The sequence below is a fragment of the Manis pentadactyla genome, chromosome 4 (assembly GCF_030020395.1).
Source record: "Manis pentadactyla isolate mManPen7 chromosome 4, mManPen7.hap1, whole genome shotgun sequence".
In the NCBI taxonomy this organism is placed as follows: domain Eukaryota; kingdom Metazoa; phylum Chordata; class Mammalia; order Pholidota; family Manidae; genus Manis; species Manis pentadactyla.
In genome coordinates, this window is record NC_080022.1 from 13,318,005 (window position 1) to 13,337,049 (window position 19,045).

Here is a 19,045-nt window from a genome sequence, read left to right on the forward strand (position 1 = left end):
CGGAAAGCCAGCCCTGGTTTCTCACCTGCACCCTCCGTCTGCGTCCTGGGTCCCTCTTTCCCCACTCCCTCCCTCCAGTCCCGGGGCCCCCTTTGCAGGCCCATTTGTGGGCCTCTTCTCTGGACCCGCTCTTCCCCCTCCTGCCTTCCCTCCTCTCAGCACCCAGGCCCCCTTCTCCTCCCTGATCCCTCACCCTCTTCTCCTTCCCTCCGCCCACTCTCCATCTGCAGCCCACCCTCCCCAGCCCCCCATCTCTGCCTCAGCCCCTCCATCCCTCGGAGCTGCGGGCCGGCGGTGGGCGGGGCGGGGCGGGGCTGCGGGGACCGGGGGTCGGGCGGGAGCCGCGCGGCCGCCCCTCCCTGCGCTCGGTGCAGCCGCGCCTTTGATCCGTGGCCTGAGGCCGCCTGACGGCGGAAAATGCGGGGAGACAAAACCACTCAGTCAAAGTGATTCCCAACAACTGTCTCCCAGAGATAAGGACGCGCTCGGGCTCGCGGCCTGCTTAATTCTCGCTGCCCGGGCCGGGATCGGGAGCCGCAGCGAGCTGGGCCGCCCCGGACCCGGCCTCCGCCTGGGCCTGGCGCGGGCCGCGGGCCCGACCTCCCCGTCCCGCCCGTCCCGCCGGTCCGGGCGCGCGCGGGGCGGCGAGCAGAGAGCACGCACTGGCGCGGCAGCTCAGGGGCTCCCTCCCCTCCCCCGGCACTGCTCTGGCGCCCCTGCACCTGTGCACTTGTCCCTTAGCGCATTCTCACCCTCCCCTCCCCTCACTTAGCCAAGCCCTGTGCATCAGTCTGGTCTCAGCTCAGAAGCCACTTCCTAGGGGAAGTGTCCCCTGACCCTCCAGTCTGGTGGCCACACTCTCTCCCAGGGTAGCAGTGTTCCCTCGGACTTCTACTTTTCTGGATTCCCTCTCCCTCTAAAGCAAGGGCCAGGCTATCCTGGCGGCCGGTGTCCCCAGCCCAAAACCTGGCACATAGTAGGGGTCCAACAAACAGCCATGGGCAAGCACTGGGCACCGTGAGCATCCACTCTATGCCTGGCCCTGTGGCCTCTGCCTTCAAGGACCGTCCAGTTAGTTCAGCCAGAGACAAGCAAGCAAACCCAGTCAGAAGCCTCCAGAACGGAGGGGATGCCCCAGATAAGGTCAGGAATGGGGAGGCAGAGTCTCCATGGCCCAGCACCTTCCTGACAAAGGAAATACCTTCCTTAGTGCAGGCCTGGCTAGGCTGGATGGACCACCTGGAGGTCCAGCTTTGCTTTCCAACCCTTCCCTGGCAAGCTGGGGTCCAACTTGGAGGTTCAAGAGGTGGCAGCAGGTCAAAGTATGTAAAGGTCAAAAGGGACCCTTCACAATCCCACCCTAAACCTCCATGGGGCTATCTGTTGGGGATAGTGCCGGCGTGTTCCCAGTGCTGGCAGGGGGGACAGAGGTCACTCTCCAGCAATCTCCAAGACAGAAGGCACTCTAGAAAGAGTTCACCTAACCCACTGTCTCCTGCTATAGGGACACCCACGATGGCCCTGCGCACTTTTCACTGCCTAGAAAGACTCTGGGATTAGCAGAGCTTCTCCGAGGGCGTGGAAGGTGTGGCAATGGCCAGGTCACTTCAGAGGTGGGTCGATGGACAGCATTTACAGTCATCGCTGCCTCTGCCCTGAGTGGTGTAGGCACCCCGCCCCCCCCCCTTGACATAAAGCCCTGGGAAATCTCAAGCATTGTGCACTGGACAAGGAGCCCCTGGAGATGCGTGTGAGGGAGACCCACCCTGCCTGGCTCCTGTTCCTCCATCCCGCCGGTCTGTTGGAGGTTTGCAGAGAGCATGAGAACTCAGTTCAACCCTCTCCCCAGACGGGCCTGACCTGCGGGCAGTGGAGGATTAAAGTCCCAGGTGGGCCCTGGCAAGCATCTTACACAGAGGGGACACGTCCAAGCTGCAATTGAGATGTGATGCCCAGGGCAGAAGTTCCTGAGCCTCCCCCAGGGGCTGCTCCCCTTCCCCACCACAGACAGTGCTTCCCCCACCCCTGACTCCCCTGGTCCTTCCCTGAGCCCCTGAGTGCTGACCCTAACCCCAGCCGACTCCAGGTCTCAGAGGGAAAGCCGCTGTCCGGGTTGGGATTCTGACCTGCTTTGGCCCCTGAAGAAGTGGGGCTGCCCTTCCAGCTTTGTCACTGTCCCTAATGATGGCAATGACAGCTTCTGTTTGCTCAGGACCTGGGAGTCCACGAGGTGCCTTTGCCCTACCAGCTCTTTGATCCTCACTGAGTCCCGAGGGTCTGGAGTTGCAGTGCCCACGGTATGGACTCAGAGGCAACGCTCAAGGTCAGCCGCAAGGGGCAATGCCAGAATCCAAAACCCAAGTCTGCCTGATGCCAGAGATTAAATTCTCTCCTCCATGCTGGGTTGCCAGAATGGAAAGGGATTGGACCAGATCCTTGCTACTCCAGGTCCCGTCTGCACTTACCAAGTTCCCAGGGGATTCACATGTGTGAGGGAGTTTGAGAAGCACTGGCTGAAATGATTTCATCATGGCCTTACCAACTCCCCAGCTCTCAGAGGCCCCAGAAGCTCCCTACAGCAACTCAGGGGTGACCACCCTGGACAGTAGAGGAAGGAGAAAGGAGAGGCCTTGGAGGGAAGCTGACATCCCTCAGATGCTCAGAGGAAGAAACAGAGGTGCAGGGAGGTGGGCTCAGGGTTCCTCCAGCCCTGCAGGCCTATATGATGCTGACAACCAGCTGGACCAAGGTACAAGCTCAGCACCCTGGCATGGAGGGCTCAGCTCTGGTGCACGAAGCTCCGGGGCTGATTTGGGGGTGCCTCCTGCTGGAGGTAGGCAGAAGTGGTGGGCAGAGGGGCATGGAAGCTGACAGACCAACAGAGCCATAGAGAGCATCAGGGTGTGAGATGCTGGTGCAGAGAAGGGAGATAGGTCCAGAGAGACACTCAGATGCCCAGGGGAAGGGAGGGCAGAGGGACAGTGGGGGCAGAGGGACAGAGGGCAAGGCAGGGGGAGATGGAGGGAGTCTGGGAGAGGAGCACATGGAGAGAGGGAGATGGGAAGAGAGACTCCCAGAGACTGAGAGACTCAGAACAGGAAGAGAGAGAGAGAGAACAAGAGACGGAGCAGCACAGAGAGAGGGGTGCAGACAGGGACAGGAAGAGACAGCAAAGCCACGAGACAGCGCAAGGGGCCAGGATGGGAGCAAACAGTGATGGGGAATCAGACACACCGCTGGAGGGTGATGAATTTACAGGAATGGGAGGGGCAGGGTGCTGGGCAACAGGGAGCATCCCCAAAGCTGAAGGGGGTGGGTGCAGAGACAGGCCTGAATTGGAATCCCAGCCCCACCCCCTCCCAGCTGTGTGGCCTTGGGGTGGGAAGGAACTCTGCTTTGGGTCCCTCCATCAATAAGAACAACAGCCCCAGAAAGTTCTCCCCCCTCCCAGCCCTTGGCCACGACAACCTGCCAGAGCCCAGCTACTCGCCAAGCACCCCTCGCCCATCTACAGTCCAGGTGTCTGTGGCAGGACCCTTCTCCCAAGCAAAGGGGGCTGCCCAGACCTGAACCCCAGATATCCCGCTCCCAGGGCTGGCCTCCTGGTGTGGCAGGGGTTGGTCTCAGAGCCCCAGGAGCCTGGGGTGAGAAGTCTTGCCCTTTTGACGACTGTTTCCCTTTAGTTCCAGATGCCACCCTGACAGGTGCTTCCCTGTGATTAATGTCCCCGACCCCTAGGCTGGGACCCAAAGCCAGAGCTGGTGGGTGTGTGGGTCGCACAGGACCCGAGTCTTCCTGAATCCTCTCCTGGCCCCTCTCTCTTCCTGGACCTTCCCTAGCCACCCAGAGCAAAGACCCTTCTTTTCTCAAAGCTACCCTCAGATGAGCCAGTTAACTGTGGCTGAGTTTTTGTTCAAATCTCTGTTCTCCCATCTGTGTGATGGTGTCAGTAATCCTGCTGCCATGGTGACAAGGTGGTACCCGGAGCCCCTGGGGCACTTGGGGGTCAATTGGGAGGCCCTCCCATAACTGATGACAGAGTCACTAATGGATGTGGTGCACAGAAAAATAACTTTGGCTCTGGCAGTGAGGCGGGGAGGTGAACTTGGCAGTCATCCGATCATGTCGGCAGCATGATGTTCAGCCACTTGAAGGCCCTGTGCAGAGTGGCAGAGGAGGAGCCATGGATAGCCAGGCGTACAGCCAGCGTTTTGAAGGACTGGTATCCGAGCTGGGGACCATGGTTGGAGGTGCAGGCTGAGTCGGAATTGGTCATGGCTGAATGGGAGAGTTTTGGATACAAACTCTCCAGTTGGGAGCAACAGTTACCAGCTGCGTGATCTTGAGCAAGTGATTTGACCTCTCTGTGACTCAGTTTTCTCATCTGTAAAATGTGGATGACAGTAGTGCCTATTTCACAGGGCTGTTGTAAGGAGTAAATGAATTAATACACAAAATGCTTAGGATCCTGCTTGGCATGGTAAGCAGTGAACAAACGTTGCTAGGATGACGCATTGACTACCTTTGGGCAGCATAGGGTCGTGGAGTCGGACTGTAATGGGAGCTGGGGACCTGGGCTGCAATGGGGTACAGTTTAGGATGGAGCAGGGACTCCATTCCAGCTCCTTCCCCGGCTTTGCCCAGCCTTCTTCTCGAATAACCAGCAGCATCGGCTTCCCAGCCTGCAGCGGCAGGGAGGGCCAGCTATCTCCTCCCGCATCTCCCTGGGCTGAGGACTGAAAAGAGACAACATCTCTTCGCAGCCCTCCCCAGCCTCTTGTTTGTTTGGTACGTCGCAGCCGTGGGCACGTTTTTGCTAATTTTGTGCCTGCCTTTATCAAGTGGGGATTCACAGGCGCTTTATCCTTGATAAGTGGATTAGTCGGTGAACTAAATAAGACGGTGTGGGACGCGGGGCTGCTCTGAAGAAGATATTTGTTTCGCAAAGAATGGAGCCTGCGATCCCTGCCCTGTGCAGGTGAGGCAGGCAGGGCGGGGAAGTGGCTGGAGGGCCTCTGTGTTCCTCCTGGGGCAGGGGAGCCCTGACTCCTGGAAACTCTCTACAGTGCCAGCAGGACGTTGGGAAGGAGGGGGTTGGCGTGGAACCCTGAACTAAATCCGGCTATCTGGCATACCTGGGCTTGTTTGGAGAGTGTCACCTCCCTGGGCAGCAGCTCCTCCTCCCGTTGCCTACCTTCCTGTGCATTCCCTTCCTTCCTGCCCTTTCCTCCCAGGCTTGCCCTCAAACGCCTCCAAAGGACTCTTGCTGAGTACCATGAACTCAAACACAGATCAGACGTGGTCCTTGCTGTTGCAAGCAGAAGCACAGAACCAAACCAACAGGCCCCCAAAACAATACTACTCCAAACTTGACGCTAGAGGCAACTCTGGTTGCACACTGGGCTTAAACTTCTCTCCAAAGCACCCCGATGATAGTTGAGTGTGTTCCCCCTGGGGCTCTGAGGGGTGGGGCATCACAGACTTCTGTGTATTATCTTTAAAATGCATGTGCGTTTTTCTTTCTTCGCCACTGTGAGGTCATATGTATTGGTCCTAATAACATGATAAACCAGCATTGTATGGAGTTGACTCTCTAGGAAGTTGTACCATGTTTAGTTTGTGAGTTTGCACGGTGCATGAAGTTGCACAGCATCATGGATATTGGGACTGGGCTGGGAGGTGGAGATGACTGGGCTGTCAGGAATTTGGGTGACCAAGGGGGTGGTACAGTCATAGAAACAGGGAGTGCAGGAGGAGGTGCCCAGGAGGAGGGTCGGCAGAGATGTGGATTTCAGAGGCGTTTCTCTGTAAGACCTGGAGATGGGATGAGAAGCTTAGGGAGAGAGGAGAGACAGAGGCTGGGAGGGTGCCCGGACTGACTGTTCCCCCTCAGCTGGATGAGAGCACAGGGGGACCCAAATGGTTTCTTTCCTCTTCCATTTTTAATATGAGTGGCCAGAATCTCGAGGCCTCCGTTCTGTGCTGCAGCAAGAATTTGGTTGAAGATGAGAGGGTAGCAGAGACTCAGAAGGAAAGAAAAAGCTGGAGCGGATCATTCCAGGTCCCCAGCTGGTCCTTAGCAGCGTCTGTCCTCCCCAAGCTGCCTCCAGCTGAGTGTGATTTTGCTATTTATTTACATGTAATTATTGCTATGAGGTGCAGATATTAACGCTGTCAAGAGCAATTTGCTCTGACATTTTTCACTCGCTCAGTGCCCCCCGCCACTCTTGATGGAGCCCAGGGCTCTCCCTGCTCTGGCCACCGTGCACTTGGTGGCCGGCCGGGAGCCACCCAGCCGGCAAGGAGTGGCGTCAGTGAGCTCACCCGGCTCCTCTGCAAACTCATTAAGCTTTGAAATTGAATTTGGTCAGGGACAGGGCTGGCTGGGCCCTGCTCCACCCGACCAAGGCTGGCTCAAGGCCTCCCCGCCCCACCTTCCTTGGAGAAAACTGGGCTGGGGCTGGGCTGGCAGAGGGTGGCTGAAGACGGTGGAGGCTCATTGTCAGAAGGTGGGAGTGTACACAGCCCTGTGGCACAAAGGTCAGACATGGCATTTGTAACCTTCTCAACCTCATGACCTGGCTACCCCACAGGAAAACCAGGCAGCTCTAACTTTGAGGGACATTATTTCAATTGACAGCTGTACCCACCTAACAAAGAGGCTTCCCTAGGGAGCCAGCAAGCATCTTGGTCAGCCTGCAGGAGATGGTCCCATGGCAGTAGGAAAGGTGCTGAGCTGGCCCTGCAGTAGGTCCCTTAGGTGGGTGCTAGGAAGAGAATCGACTTTGGAGTCACTTTCTGAGTTCGAATCCCTGCCCACTATTTACTAATTGTGTATGTAGACTTGGGCATTAATTTAGCTTCCCTGAGCTTCAGTTTCCTGATCTGTAACATAGAACAGCCTATGCCCATATCATTGAATCTAAGATAATTTGATGCCAGTCCTTTTGTGAGGTTGTCAGAAGGTGCCAACCAAAGCTTTGCACACACACAGCTCTGCCATCATTGCTGCCTGGCAACGATGCTGCGTGGCTGCTGCTGTAGCCATAGCAAGGCATTATGGATGGTGAACTGCATCCCAGCTTCAGAAAGATTAAAATACATCTCCATCTGACAGCTACGGTAAGGAGTGGATGGCAGTGCTGCTGGCACGCAGTAGGTGCTTGGCACATAGTAGGTGCTTAATAATGGGAGGCTGTGATCATTTTTCCTTTTGAGCCTCTTGATAACCAGCGGCCATATTTTGGAAGGGGGAAATGAGGCTCATTCATTCATTCTGATTCAGGGCTTTGATCCTTGGAGAGGGCAGCAGGGCCTGAGCTATCATGGCTGAGAGTCCTTAACGCATTGTGATATGTGCCAGCTTGTCTGCCCAGGTACTAACGAGGCCTCCCTGCCACCACTCACTCCCTGCCACGGCCAATCTGTATCCTTGTCTCCAGCAATTACCGAGGGGGAGCACCCCCCCCACGCCAGGGGGCCTAGAGCCTGTCCTCCTCTCCCAGGCTGGGCCGGCCCAGAGTCAGGAGGCCCCCTGCAGCTCCCCCTCAGCCCTCCCGCCTCCCGGCCTCCCCTCAGTTCAGCCAATTAGGCCTCTGACACCTGGAGCCACTGACAAACTGTTTCTGTCACTTGCTCTCTGTCTTTCATTAGGGCGGCAGAGGAGGGGGAGCAGGAGGGGAGGAGGAGGAGATGGGATCTTTCATGCTTAGTAAGGCCAGATACATTAATTACAAAACGGCCATTTGCCGCGTGAAAGTGTGCTAATTAAATTTATGCAATCATTATCTTTAAATAGTCATATCTTTCCCGGCGATCGGCCCCTTCCTTTTCCAGCCCTGCCACCGCTCTGAGCAGAGTTGCTCTAATCCCCCATCTGCCATTATCGTGCCATCAGAGATGGTCTCTGGATCCCACTGCACCCCACTAGCGCCAGTACCCACCAGGGGGCCCCAAGTCCTTGGGCCCGTGCTGGCATGAACACTTCAGACTTGGGCCAGCCAGGGTCCATCCGGGGGCAGGAGGCCAGAGACAGCTCCCCTCTGGTGTTTCCAGATATTTCTAGATGTTTCCAGGTATTTGGAGGTTGACATCTTGCAGACCAAACATTGAAATTCGTGTGTACAGGTGTGTGAGAGAGAGAGAGGGAGGGAGTCTTAACTTCGTGGACAACGAATGGCAAATCATTCTGTCCATTCCCTGACTCCTTGAAAGCCTTTAGCTGAGTCTCCAAAGCCCCCCCGGGTGGGAGGGGGGCTCTGGAATCTGCTGAGTTGAGGGGTGGGTGTGAGCCGCCACAAGACCCTCCGTTTATTCTTTTCATTCAACCAACTCTGTGCCGGGATCTGTGCTGGGGATAAACAGATAAATTCATTCGTTCGTTTATTTATTCATGGATTCACTCCTTTTTCCCGGTGAATGAGCATTTGTTGGACACCTACTCTGTGCTGGGCACTGGGAATAGGATACCAAGTCTGCCCCTAGCAGCTCCTGGCCTAATTCAGGGACAGGGTCAGGCTCAGGGTCAGTGTGGGCCCAGGACAGAAGGTTTTCTCCGTGTGAGGCGCAAACCCAAAGCTTCACAGCCTTTTGGGGCCAGCCTTGCAGTCTCCTCCCCCACGGGCCAGGCGTTCTCACCAAAGCCGAGGCCGAATCCTGGCTCTGCAGAAGTCCTCCTCCCTGCTGTCCTCTCCAAGCAGACGCAGCCTGTCTCTTGAGTCTTTTTGGGTCGGTATGTTGAACTTCGTGGAAAGAACAGATAAACTGAAGGAGTTTGAGGGTGAGGTGTTCCCCTCCCAGTCAGAGATGGCTCCCAGTGATCAGGGGGTCCCCAAGCCCTAGCAGGTGCTCTTGGTGAGATCCACTAGAGGGGCAGCTGGGACATGTGCCCATATATATGTGCAGCGCTCACACGCACACACATATAATAGACCCATGCACCCATGAACTCATGTACAAAACCCACACCCACACACACAATACTCCTATGTGCACATGCATGCACATACACACTAGTGTCACACATGTGATACTCCCATATGCACACACACATACACACACTGAACTAAAAATGGCCCGGAGCCATCTGTAGTGAAGACCACAGCCAGGTGGGGCACAAGAGCATTGCACTAGAAGTCAGGGGTCAAGGGTCTTGCCCCAGTGCTGCCACTCATCCTAGAGGTGATTCTGGGAGAGATCTTAAGCCTCAGTTTCCTCATCTGAGAAATGGGGTAACAACGCTTCATAGAGTAGTTAGGAGGCTTAAAGGGAAATACTTTGGAAACTGTAAGATGCTATGCTGTTCAAGACAGTGGCAGTGTTGAGGCTTAGAAAAGCATTCATGGAAGGCTGGGTGATAACATGAGGCTGGGTGGGCGTCAGGGAGTTAGGGTGGAGGAGGGGAGGGAAACTTGGCTGCCATGCCTGGGCACCAGCTTTCCTGGGTGGTGGGGGGCTTGGGTGTGAGATGTGGCTGGGGGTCGGGTGTAAAGGCAGTAAACAGAGATACGGAAGGCGAAAGGGGGCGGGTCCAGGGAGACCTGCAGGAAATCTTGTTAGGAAGCTCAAAGTCAGCACCCGAAGCCCATTACTGCTGTCCACAGGGGGCAGAGAGAGGGGAGGGGGCCCAGATCCTCTTAGCTGAGAAATGAGAGGGAGAGAGGGGAGCGGGGGCTGGGGGTGGAGGGTCAGCTGTCTGGGTGGGTGATTTCAGACTTTCGCTAATCCCAGCGTGGAGCTGGGGACAGGCAGCAGATAGGCAGGCTGTGTTTGTGTGATGTGTGTCCATGTGTCCACTGGGGGCTGGAACAGGTGAATGTGGGCACATAGGCTTGCATTAGTGAGCCGGCAGTTACAGAGTGGGAGGCTGCAGTGTGTGTGAACGTGTGTGCATCTGCTTGCCTGTGTATCTGTGAAGTGTGTGGATGGTGTGTGGACTAGCAGTGTGCATGCAGTTTTTCACGTGTTCCTTCTTTGTGTGTTCCTGTTGGCCTGTCTGTGTAATGCTGTGTGCATTCCAGTGTGAGTGTCTGTGTGTATTTTGTGTGCGTGCCCATGTCTTTATCCTTGTGGGTATGCGTATAGCAATAATAGTGATGGTTTGAGATGGTAATAGAGATGGTTGAGAGCAGTGGCTCTCAAACTTGGCTGCACTTTAGAATCAACTAGTAAGCTTTAAAAAATCCTGATGTCCAGAACTTCAGATCACTAACCAGAATCTCTACGGGGTGGGATCTTGACATCAGCATTTAAAGACTCCCCGGGGATGCCAAAGGGCAGCCAAGGTGGATAAGCAGTGTTTGAGCAGACACACCCCAGTGGAGCAACTCTGTCTCTTCTCCATGGCCCTCAGCCTGCCCCCATGGGGTCCCTCCAGACACAGTGATGGGCTCCAGGCCCCAGACCCTTAGGGACCAGGGCAAGCTGTGACGGGTCTTGGCCCACGAGACATGCTTCATGAAGTTCAAACACTATGTTCCATTCCCAGCAAGCTGCGCCCGTGCCTTCTCTCCCTGACAGTGGGAACAGGTTGCTCCCCAGTTTTGTATAAGTCAGGGGCATGAATTAGTAAGTTGATGGACCTGTGCTGGAGTTGGATCCGAGGGCTGGAGATCAAAGTGCTCAATGCACCAAGCCAGCCGGTCCTTTTGGAGCCAGAGACTGGGGGCAGGAGAGTGGCAGTGAGCCCCTACGTGGCCACACTCACATTCCTTTGTGGTGACACTCCTCGCAGGTGCAAGTCACTACTCCCTTTGAGCCTTAGTTTCCCCACCTGTGAAAATGTGCCAATCTCCGAGGCGCCTCCCAGGCTTCACCTGTATTTAGGTGTGCTCACAGGTAAGCGGGTGCGTGCGTGCATAACTATACTGAAGACCCTAAGAAAAGCAGGTGTGCGCATGTGAAGGCTTTTCATGACAGTTTTTTGGGGTTTTGATGAAAAGCTACGTGGCAATCCGGACAAGAGGCGTTGCTGAGTTGTCTCACCTTCCTGGATTCCGATGGTCCCTGTGGAGGTGTGGTGTGGGCTGCTCTGTGCCGTGTGGGCATAGTGTGGGTGTGTGAATTGGGGGCCTCCCTGGGTCTCCATGGGGACTTCACAGACTTGCTGTCAGGGCCCTGTGCCCTTTGACGCCAGCCCCTCACTGCAGGTGAGCACATTCGGGCCGGAGATGGGGTGTGACTGGTCCAAGGGACATACGCTGGCTCCCTTTCCAGAGTGCAGGCCCCGCTTCTGCACGGGGGCAGAGCGAGTCTCTTCTCAGAAAGCACCCACTGTGTGCCAGGCTCCATGCGGAAGAAGAGACAAAAAAGTCCCTGAGAGGGAGGAGTTCCATGAGTTACCCTCAAGCGATCGCCTCTGCCTCAGGCCAGGGGCCTGCTAGTCCAGGTGGAAGAGGAAGGGAGACCTAGCGTGTGCTGAGTGCAAACGGGGTGCCAGGCACTCTTAAGTGTTCGGTGTGTGTTCACTCCTTTAGTCCTTAAAATAACCCTATATAGGTAGCTACAACTGTTATCATTCCCATTTTACAGATGAGAAAACGGAGGCACAGAAGGTTAAAGAAATTGCCCAGGGTCATGGCTCATCAGGGAGAGAGCAGTTGTTCTGGCTCCCCAGTGCTGCAGGGAAGTCCCTGGGGGTGCTGAATGGCCCGGTGCCCTTGGTGGACAGCTGTCCCTCTCAGGTCTCAGGGTCCCCTCCGGCAGTGCTGAGGTGGGGCTGCCTGACCTGCCCACTGGTCCAGGGGGTCCTTGGCCTCCTTCCAGCCCCCTCCCATCTCAGGTCCCACCATCCTGACCTCACCAGCCCCTGCCCCTCTCTCCCCTCTGCTTCCTGCCACGGCCCCCAGCCCCCACCCCAAGCCCTGCTGTGGAGCCCCAATGATGGCGATCACCCCTTCTAATTGCAGCCTCGCTCCCAAAGCCATGTTTGGTTATCACAGAGGGTGCAGATCTCCCAGCTCAGCCTCCTCGGTCCCAGGCCCTCGGGGCCAGCTCAGGAACGGAGGGAATTAATTACATTTTTCCCATCCCTTCTTTTAAAGTAGGGGAGCGTGCCGCAGCATCCCAGGGGAGGGGCTGGCGACTGGAGGATGTGGAAGTGGGGCTGGCACGGGGCTCCCATGGCCCCCACCCCCGAACCTGCAAGCCTCTCCCCAGCGGCGGAAGGCCGGTGAGGCTGGCCCCTTATTGATTTAGTCTGGTGGAGGCTGGGACTGATTTAGAGCAGAGAGAGGAAGGGGCTGGGGGTAGGCGGGGGCCACGGCGGGTGGGTCGGGGAGGAAGGGATGGCTGTCACTCAGCCTGACGGACAGCCCGGAGATTTGCCTTCAGATAAAACCTTACAGATGTGGAGGTCGGTATTGATTTTGAGTTAGTAACGGTAACGTACCAAGAAGTAATACATTAGTGAAAGCAAGGTCACCGGGGAAAAAAGTAAAACCCACCGGGGGAGAGGCCTTAGCATTCTTGAGGGGGGTGGATCACCGCATCGGGCCAGGACTTCCTCAAGTTCAAAAGTTTGCAGGCCCCAGACCTCAGCTGGGCCCCTAACCACGGGCAAATGCTTCCTGCTTCTGTGGGTAAATAAGGAGTCCCAGGGGTCCATGAGCCAGCCAGAGGCTGGCGAGGGCCACTGAGGCCTGCAGGGCTCCCCACAGTGGGGTTGCCTGGTCCCCATGCTCTCAAGCACACCTCTTGCAGGTAAGGAACACAGCTAGGGGTCAAGGAGATCTGGATTCAAATCCCACTTCTGCCGCTTGGTGGCTGTATGATCCTGGGTGTGCTTTTTCACTTCCCCATGCCTCAGTTTCCCCACATACATTGTAGGGGTGATGATAGCCTATTTGCTTGAGGAATCCACGCTGCCCCACTCCCATCTTTCTTCAACTGGGTTCTGTCCCATTTGCCAGCAAGCTGTCCAGAGATGGAGGGTTGGATGAAGTGGAGGCCCTAGACCACCAGGCCACCGGTGACTCTGGGAGAGAGAGTTAGCAGGGCTGCACCCCTCTTCCCACCTATCCCAGATGTGGATTTGATTTGATGTTCCAGGGCAAATCCCATTGAACAAATCCCATTACAGGAAAAGCTCTCTGGGCCTGAGCTGATTCTGAGCTGTCTGTTAATGGCCCCACATCCAAGTCCTCCTGAGCTACTGGGCACCATACAAGCCCCTCTGACAAAGGACTCCAGGAAGCCTTGCAGCTCCTGGGATTTTCACTCTCAACATTGACCTTGTAACATGACCCCTGGGCCTAGACCTCACTGTCCATCTAAAGTAAGAAAATTGTTGCTCATCCTGGCAGCGTGTTCCTGCCTCAGGACCTTTGCACTTGCTGAGTCCTCTGTCTGGAAAGCTCTTCCTCTATATCTTCCCATGGCAGGTTCTTTCTGCTCTTGCTGGATATCACCTGTTTGGGGAGGTGTTGCTTAGCTACTCCATTTACCCTACTTACTCTCCTTTCTTTGCCTCTCTCTAGCACTTATAAGTATCATAAATTATAATACTTACTTGTTCATTTGTTTTTTGTCAGCCTCCTTCATTAGGCTGGTGGCTCCAGGAGGGCATGGAGTTGCTAATGCCCATCGCTATACCCTCAGTGCCTGACTCAGTGTCTGGCACTTAATAGGTGTTCAATAACTATTTGTTAAGTGAATATATATTAATTCAACAGGGTATTTTCCATCTCATAGTATGTAGCAGGCACAGCATAGGCACCAGGTCTGCAAAGATAGCTGAAGCACCATCCTATCCTGCTCTGAAAGAGCTCACAGTTTAGCCCTACCTCCAGCCTGGCATGTGTAACACTCTGTGAAATATTTGTTGAATGAATAAATGAAGGAAGGAAGGATGTCTTCAGCAAACACTGTATCGTTGGTGCAGCTGAAATGTAAAGGGTGAAGTAGGAAGGTATGGGAGGAGTTAGGACGGGCAGGTAATGTCTGATCACAAGAAGCCTTGGCCCTGTTGACCTTGGAGGTACTGAGGAGCCACTGATAATTCTTGAGTAATGTAGCTAGATTTGTGGCAATTCTCTGAAGGTCTCTGTTTTGCAGGATGAGCACTGGGTCTATGTGCAGCTCCCAGCGCATCCAACACATGCTCGTAGTCTCCTAACCCCTGCCCCATCCCTCCCCTCCCACTCCATAATCTGTTCTGGGCTTGGAACCCTGGTGGTGTGCGGGAGGGAGTGTTAAATTGGGGTCCCACCAGGGCTGACAAACCCTCCTTAGAGTCTCCCCACCCCCTCAGTTGTCCTTCTGCAGGAAGGATGTGGAGCCTGTATGTTTTCCTGAGCCTGAGACTATTCTTGGGGCCCAGGCCTCCTTTGAGGGGGGAACAGGGTTAGTGTTTGTGGGGGGAGATTGGGAGGAATGGGATGAGCAGCAATTTTCTTACTTTGATGGACAGTGAGGTCCAGGTCGGGAACTGGGCAGGCCCCTGGAAGGGAGCGGGTCCTCACGCTCGGGGCAGCGCTAGATTCCCGAGTGGGCCCTGAGCTCTCCCCTCCCGCCCACCAGCCCCCATCTCAGCAGCCAGAGCAGCACACAGTCCACGGTGTCAGAAGCCCTCCCACACCACCCCCTTCGCGGGGTCCCTCTCTCCGCCCACCCAGTGCTAGGTGGGCCTGCCATGACCGAGGCCTCTGGAGCCCATTCAGGGCTGGGGGAGTTTGGGAATCCCGTCCAAAACAGCGCTGCTGCGTCAGAACCTCTCCGGCCCAACTCGCTCCTTCTTACAAACCCTTCCCTGGGTATCCCGGCCATTTCTGCGGAGTTGACACACCAGGCAAGGCCCACCTCAGCTCCACCAGCTGTGGAGACAGAGGCCACCCCCAGCAGGCCCAGCACCCTTCACTCCGGCTCGCGAGTGGGTGGAGGAGGGAAAGGGCGGAGATGGGGTGGCCCGCATGGCTGAGGCGGAGGGCTGGGGCCATTGAGGGAAGAGTCGGGGTGCTGTGCCCGTGCCATTCAGAGAAGCCTGCTCTCCTGTTCCAGGTAAGGGACCCCAGCCCCACTCACCCTCACCAGCAGTTTCCCAGGGAATAAATTGCCGCTGGCCAGGAGTGAGGCCCTCTTAGGGACTCGGAGGCCCAAACCTCATCCTTGAGAGCCAGTCTTGACGTTGTTGGGTGAGTGGGGTCAGACCAGGGGGACCCTGAACTGCTCTCCCTCGCAGACTGTGAGATGTTGAGAAGCCGCAGCCCTTCGTGGGCCTGTTTCTTCATCTGAGAAGTGGGCCTCGTAGCTCCAGCACCCACATCTCTGTAGGGCCCTGGATGGGGAGTCACATGAGTTTGTTGCTAAAAGGAGGGAAAGCAAAGGAGAAGGGGACGAAGCTTAGAGGCCCCGGGGCTGCCGTTGCCTGCGCGCCTGCCCTGAGCTAGGCTCTGCCCGGCCCCCTCTCGTGCTCCCGACCCGCCTCGGAGTTGGGCACTGTCATCGTCCCTTCCTCAGGACTGGGGTCGGTCACAGAAGTTAAGGGACACGCTGAGGCTGCACAGCCAGGAAGTGTGGATGCCCAGTGGCTTCCACATCAGTGGGTGAGGATCCCGCATCTGTGCCCTCTACCCCAAACATGCCCTCAGTGCCTGTGGCAGGGACGAGTCAAAAATGAGAAGGTAGAAGTTTTCCGAAAGTGTCCGGTCAGCCACAAGGTCATTGCTCGAATGTCCGTGGCCTGCCTTCTCCCCAGGGGCGGGTGGGGAAATGAAAGGACAGTCGTGTGCCCAGCATGGATCACAGCGTGATTCTTTAGCTCGGTGCTGGGCAGATTACAGGCAAGGCTGTCCCTGCCTGGCACTGCAGCCTCCCTCCCATAGGGGTGACATCACCAAGAGGTCACCAGGGTCCTGGGCCCTGCAGGGCAACCCCGCAAGGACCTGCCCTTCCCTCCTGCCTCTCCATCCTCTCCCTGGGACTGGCTGGGACACCTGTGCTCTCTCACTGCAGGGACTCTTGCTGCCTGCCCCGCCGTCCCCTTTCTCTCTCCCAGATAGCTGGGCAGCAGGTGTCACCTCCTCCAGACTGGCTGGGTCCCCACCTCTGGGCTCCCTCAGCCCCCTGAGCTGCCTCTGTCATGTCCCTTGTCACTTCATAACTTCATCTGTTCTAAGTTGCCTGCCCCGCCAGACCCAGTCATTGCCCCTGCTGAGGGCAAGACCATGGCTCTTCCTCTGAAGACCCGGTTTGAGGCCGGACCACAATCACTGTCAGTGCATGTTTGTTGAATGAATAAGTGAACACCAGGTTCCTTAAGCTGAGTCTCTAGAGACAAACCTCATCTTGTCAGTCTTGGTTGTCAGCACTGATGGTGAGTTCCTGTTCGCTGAACCAGGCCAAGCAGGGAAGGGGTGTTGGGCACAGCCATCTGGGAGCTACCAGAATCAAAGAGTTCGTTTGAAAGCATTGGCTTTGTGTGTTGGTGCTGTAGGGGCAGAAGCTCACAGTCCAGAGCAGAGCAGGCCGAGGAAGGGATGGCAGGAGGTCGGAGAAGGAGTGTAGGGGACGATGCCAGACATTTCCAGAGTCCTCCTCTAACCTTAGGTTGGAAGGCGGGGGCATCCCAGTCTGATTTGGGAAGGCACAGTTCCTTGTCCTGGGGGAGCTCCCTGTCATGGGGGCACATAATTAGCTAGTTCGGTCATTCATTCATTCATGCATATATGCATTCATTCGGGGCACGAGGCCCTGCCCTGCCCCCTAGAGCACTCAGTGGAGGGAGACTCCATGGGTCAGGACCCAACCAAGAGAAACTACTAACCTTCTTACCCTCAAGGGCACGCCACCAGGTACTCCAAGGATCTCGGTGCTGGAAGAACCTCAAGGGAGCAACTCCAGCAAAGGCCTGTCCAGGGCCAGCCTGGCTTCGTCCCCGCACAGCCTGTGTCTGTGGGCCCGTCCTCTGAGCACCCCCACCTGCTACCTGGCGGCACTGATGGTCTGTCCCCGCAGGTGATGAGCATCCTGAGCAACCCCAGCGCTGTGCCACCGCAGCCGCAGGCCGACTTCTCCATCTCCCCGCTGCACGGCGGCCTGGACTCGGCCACCTCCATCTCGGCCAGCTGCAGCCAGCGGGCTGACTCCATCAAGCCAGGAGACAGCCTGCCCACCTCCCAGTCCTACTGCCCGCCCACCTACAGCACCACCGGCTACAGCGTGGACCCCGTGGCTGGCTACCAGTACGGCCAGTACGGCCAGAGTGAGTGCCCGGGACCCTGGGCAGCCCTTCCCCTCCTGGCCCGCACCCCAAGGGCTTCCTGCTGCTTGACAGAGAGCTGCAAGGTGGTGGCGGGGTGGGGGGTCCATTTCACGGATGAGGAAACTGAGGTCCAGACGGATGCACAGCGCTCCTGAGATGATACTGAGCTGTGCCCGGCGCTCACGGCACTGTTGCGTCAGAGCACTGCTGTCCCATAGAAACAGAATAGGAGCCGCAGCGTCATTCCAACATTCACTTTAAAACGAAGAATCAAGTAGGAATAAACACATGGAATTATTTTTACTAACATAATTTATTTAACCCAGTATATTGAAAAGATGGTCATTTTGACAGGTAGTCCATACAAAATTAGCAAGATAGTTTACATTTTTTTCATACTAGGTCTTTGAAATCCAACCCATTATAATTCAAACACTTGAGTTTTCATCGAAAATACTTGATTATGATTTAGATTTCATAAAATTTGCAACTGAGAAAGTAGCTGTACACACCCAAGCTGTTCTAAATATATGGAGAAGATTCCCAACCACTGCACTAAATCTAATTTCAGTTTTTACATTTGAATTAGATAAAATTAAATTAAAGTGTAAAACTCAGCTCCTCCACTGTATAGCCCCATTTCAGGTGCTTGATAGCCACGTGTCCTGGTGGCTTCCATGTGGGCCGTTAGAGATCCTGCCCTTTCTGACCCCTGGGTGTGGAGGGCAGCTGTATTTTGGGCTCTCTCCTCTACACCCCCCATCATCGGCCTTTGGTCCCAACTTTAAGCTGGTCTTATGTGCCACCCCAACCGCCATCCCCTTGGCACCTTGCCTGGAGGTGGGGCTGACCGGCCCTCAGACCAACGGCTGCACAAGGCAGGCCCCGCCACAGCCCCCAGCTGCCGGCCAGGGCAGCAGGGCAGGCCCATAGCACAGGGAGCAGAGGTCACTGGGCTCCCCTCCTTCCCCACCGCCCTGCAAAGGCCTCACCTGCTGGTGTCAAACTAATCAGAAGGGCGTGTGGTGAGAGGGTGAGACCTCCCAGCCCGAGGGCGTCCTCTCCTGCCCCTGCACTGCAGCGCTGCCCAGCCTCGCTGACCTCTGCTTCCTGCCCCCAACACCAACCTTCTCACAGGGCCTTGGCCTCCACAGCTAAATGAGGGCCAGCTGTGGTGGCCTCCAACTCCCAGCTGTGTTCGTGGCCCCTTCCCCATGTGTGTGTTCGTATATGTGTATATGCACACGTATATGTGTGTGACATGCACATGTGTCATGGTATGTTACGGTTTGCACATGTGCCTGTGCATTGTGTATTTCAGCATACATGTGTTAGTGCACACATCCTTGTGTATAGGTGTGTGTATGTATGTTTGTGAATGTATGAGTGGCACGTGGATATATGTGCATATGGCTACTCATATATGTTTATTGGAAATGAGTACCTTATGTGCATATGATGTGCATATATGTTTATATATGCACACACTTGGTCATGTAAGTATATTGGCTATACCACATATATACGTGTTTAAATGTGTATTCAGGTGTGTACATGTGGCTGTCATGTGTGTTCCAGCATGTTTGACAAATGTGATACGTGTATGTCACTATGTGGACGTGGATAATAAATGTGTGCATGTGTACAGATGTGTGTGTGCAAATGTGTGTGGCTACATGTATATATGTATACACATTTAGACATGTACAGCTTCTCAAATGTGTGTGAGGGTGTATACATTTTGGAGTATGTGTGTGGCCATGTAGACTGTGTGCAGTGTGTAAATATGGATGCATGTATGCTTGAATTGTGCGTTGTATCCGTGTGTACCTGTGTATTGTGCATTTG

The 19,045-nt window shown here is 55.6% G+C and overlaps 1 protein-coding gene across 3 annotated transcripts in view; it reads left to right on the top strand.

Annotated features, from left to right (window-relative positions):
- The window catches only part of PAX7 (paired box 7), a 97,762-nt gene that overhangs the window by 69,815 nt on the left and 8,902 nt on the right, over nucleotides 1-19,045 (top strand). For all 3 annotated transcript variants that reach the window (XM_057499791.1, XM_036914449.2, XM_057499792.1), the window contains exon 8: nucleotides 16,951-17,197. In XM_057499791.1, the coding sequence (XP_057355774.1) occupies nucleotides 16,951-17,197 (247 nt within the window). The remainder of the gene's footprint in view (nucleotides 1-16,950; nucleotides 17,198-19,045) is intronic.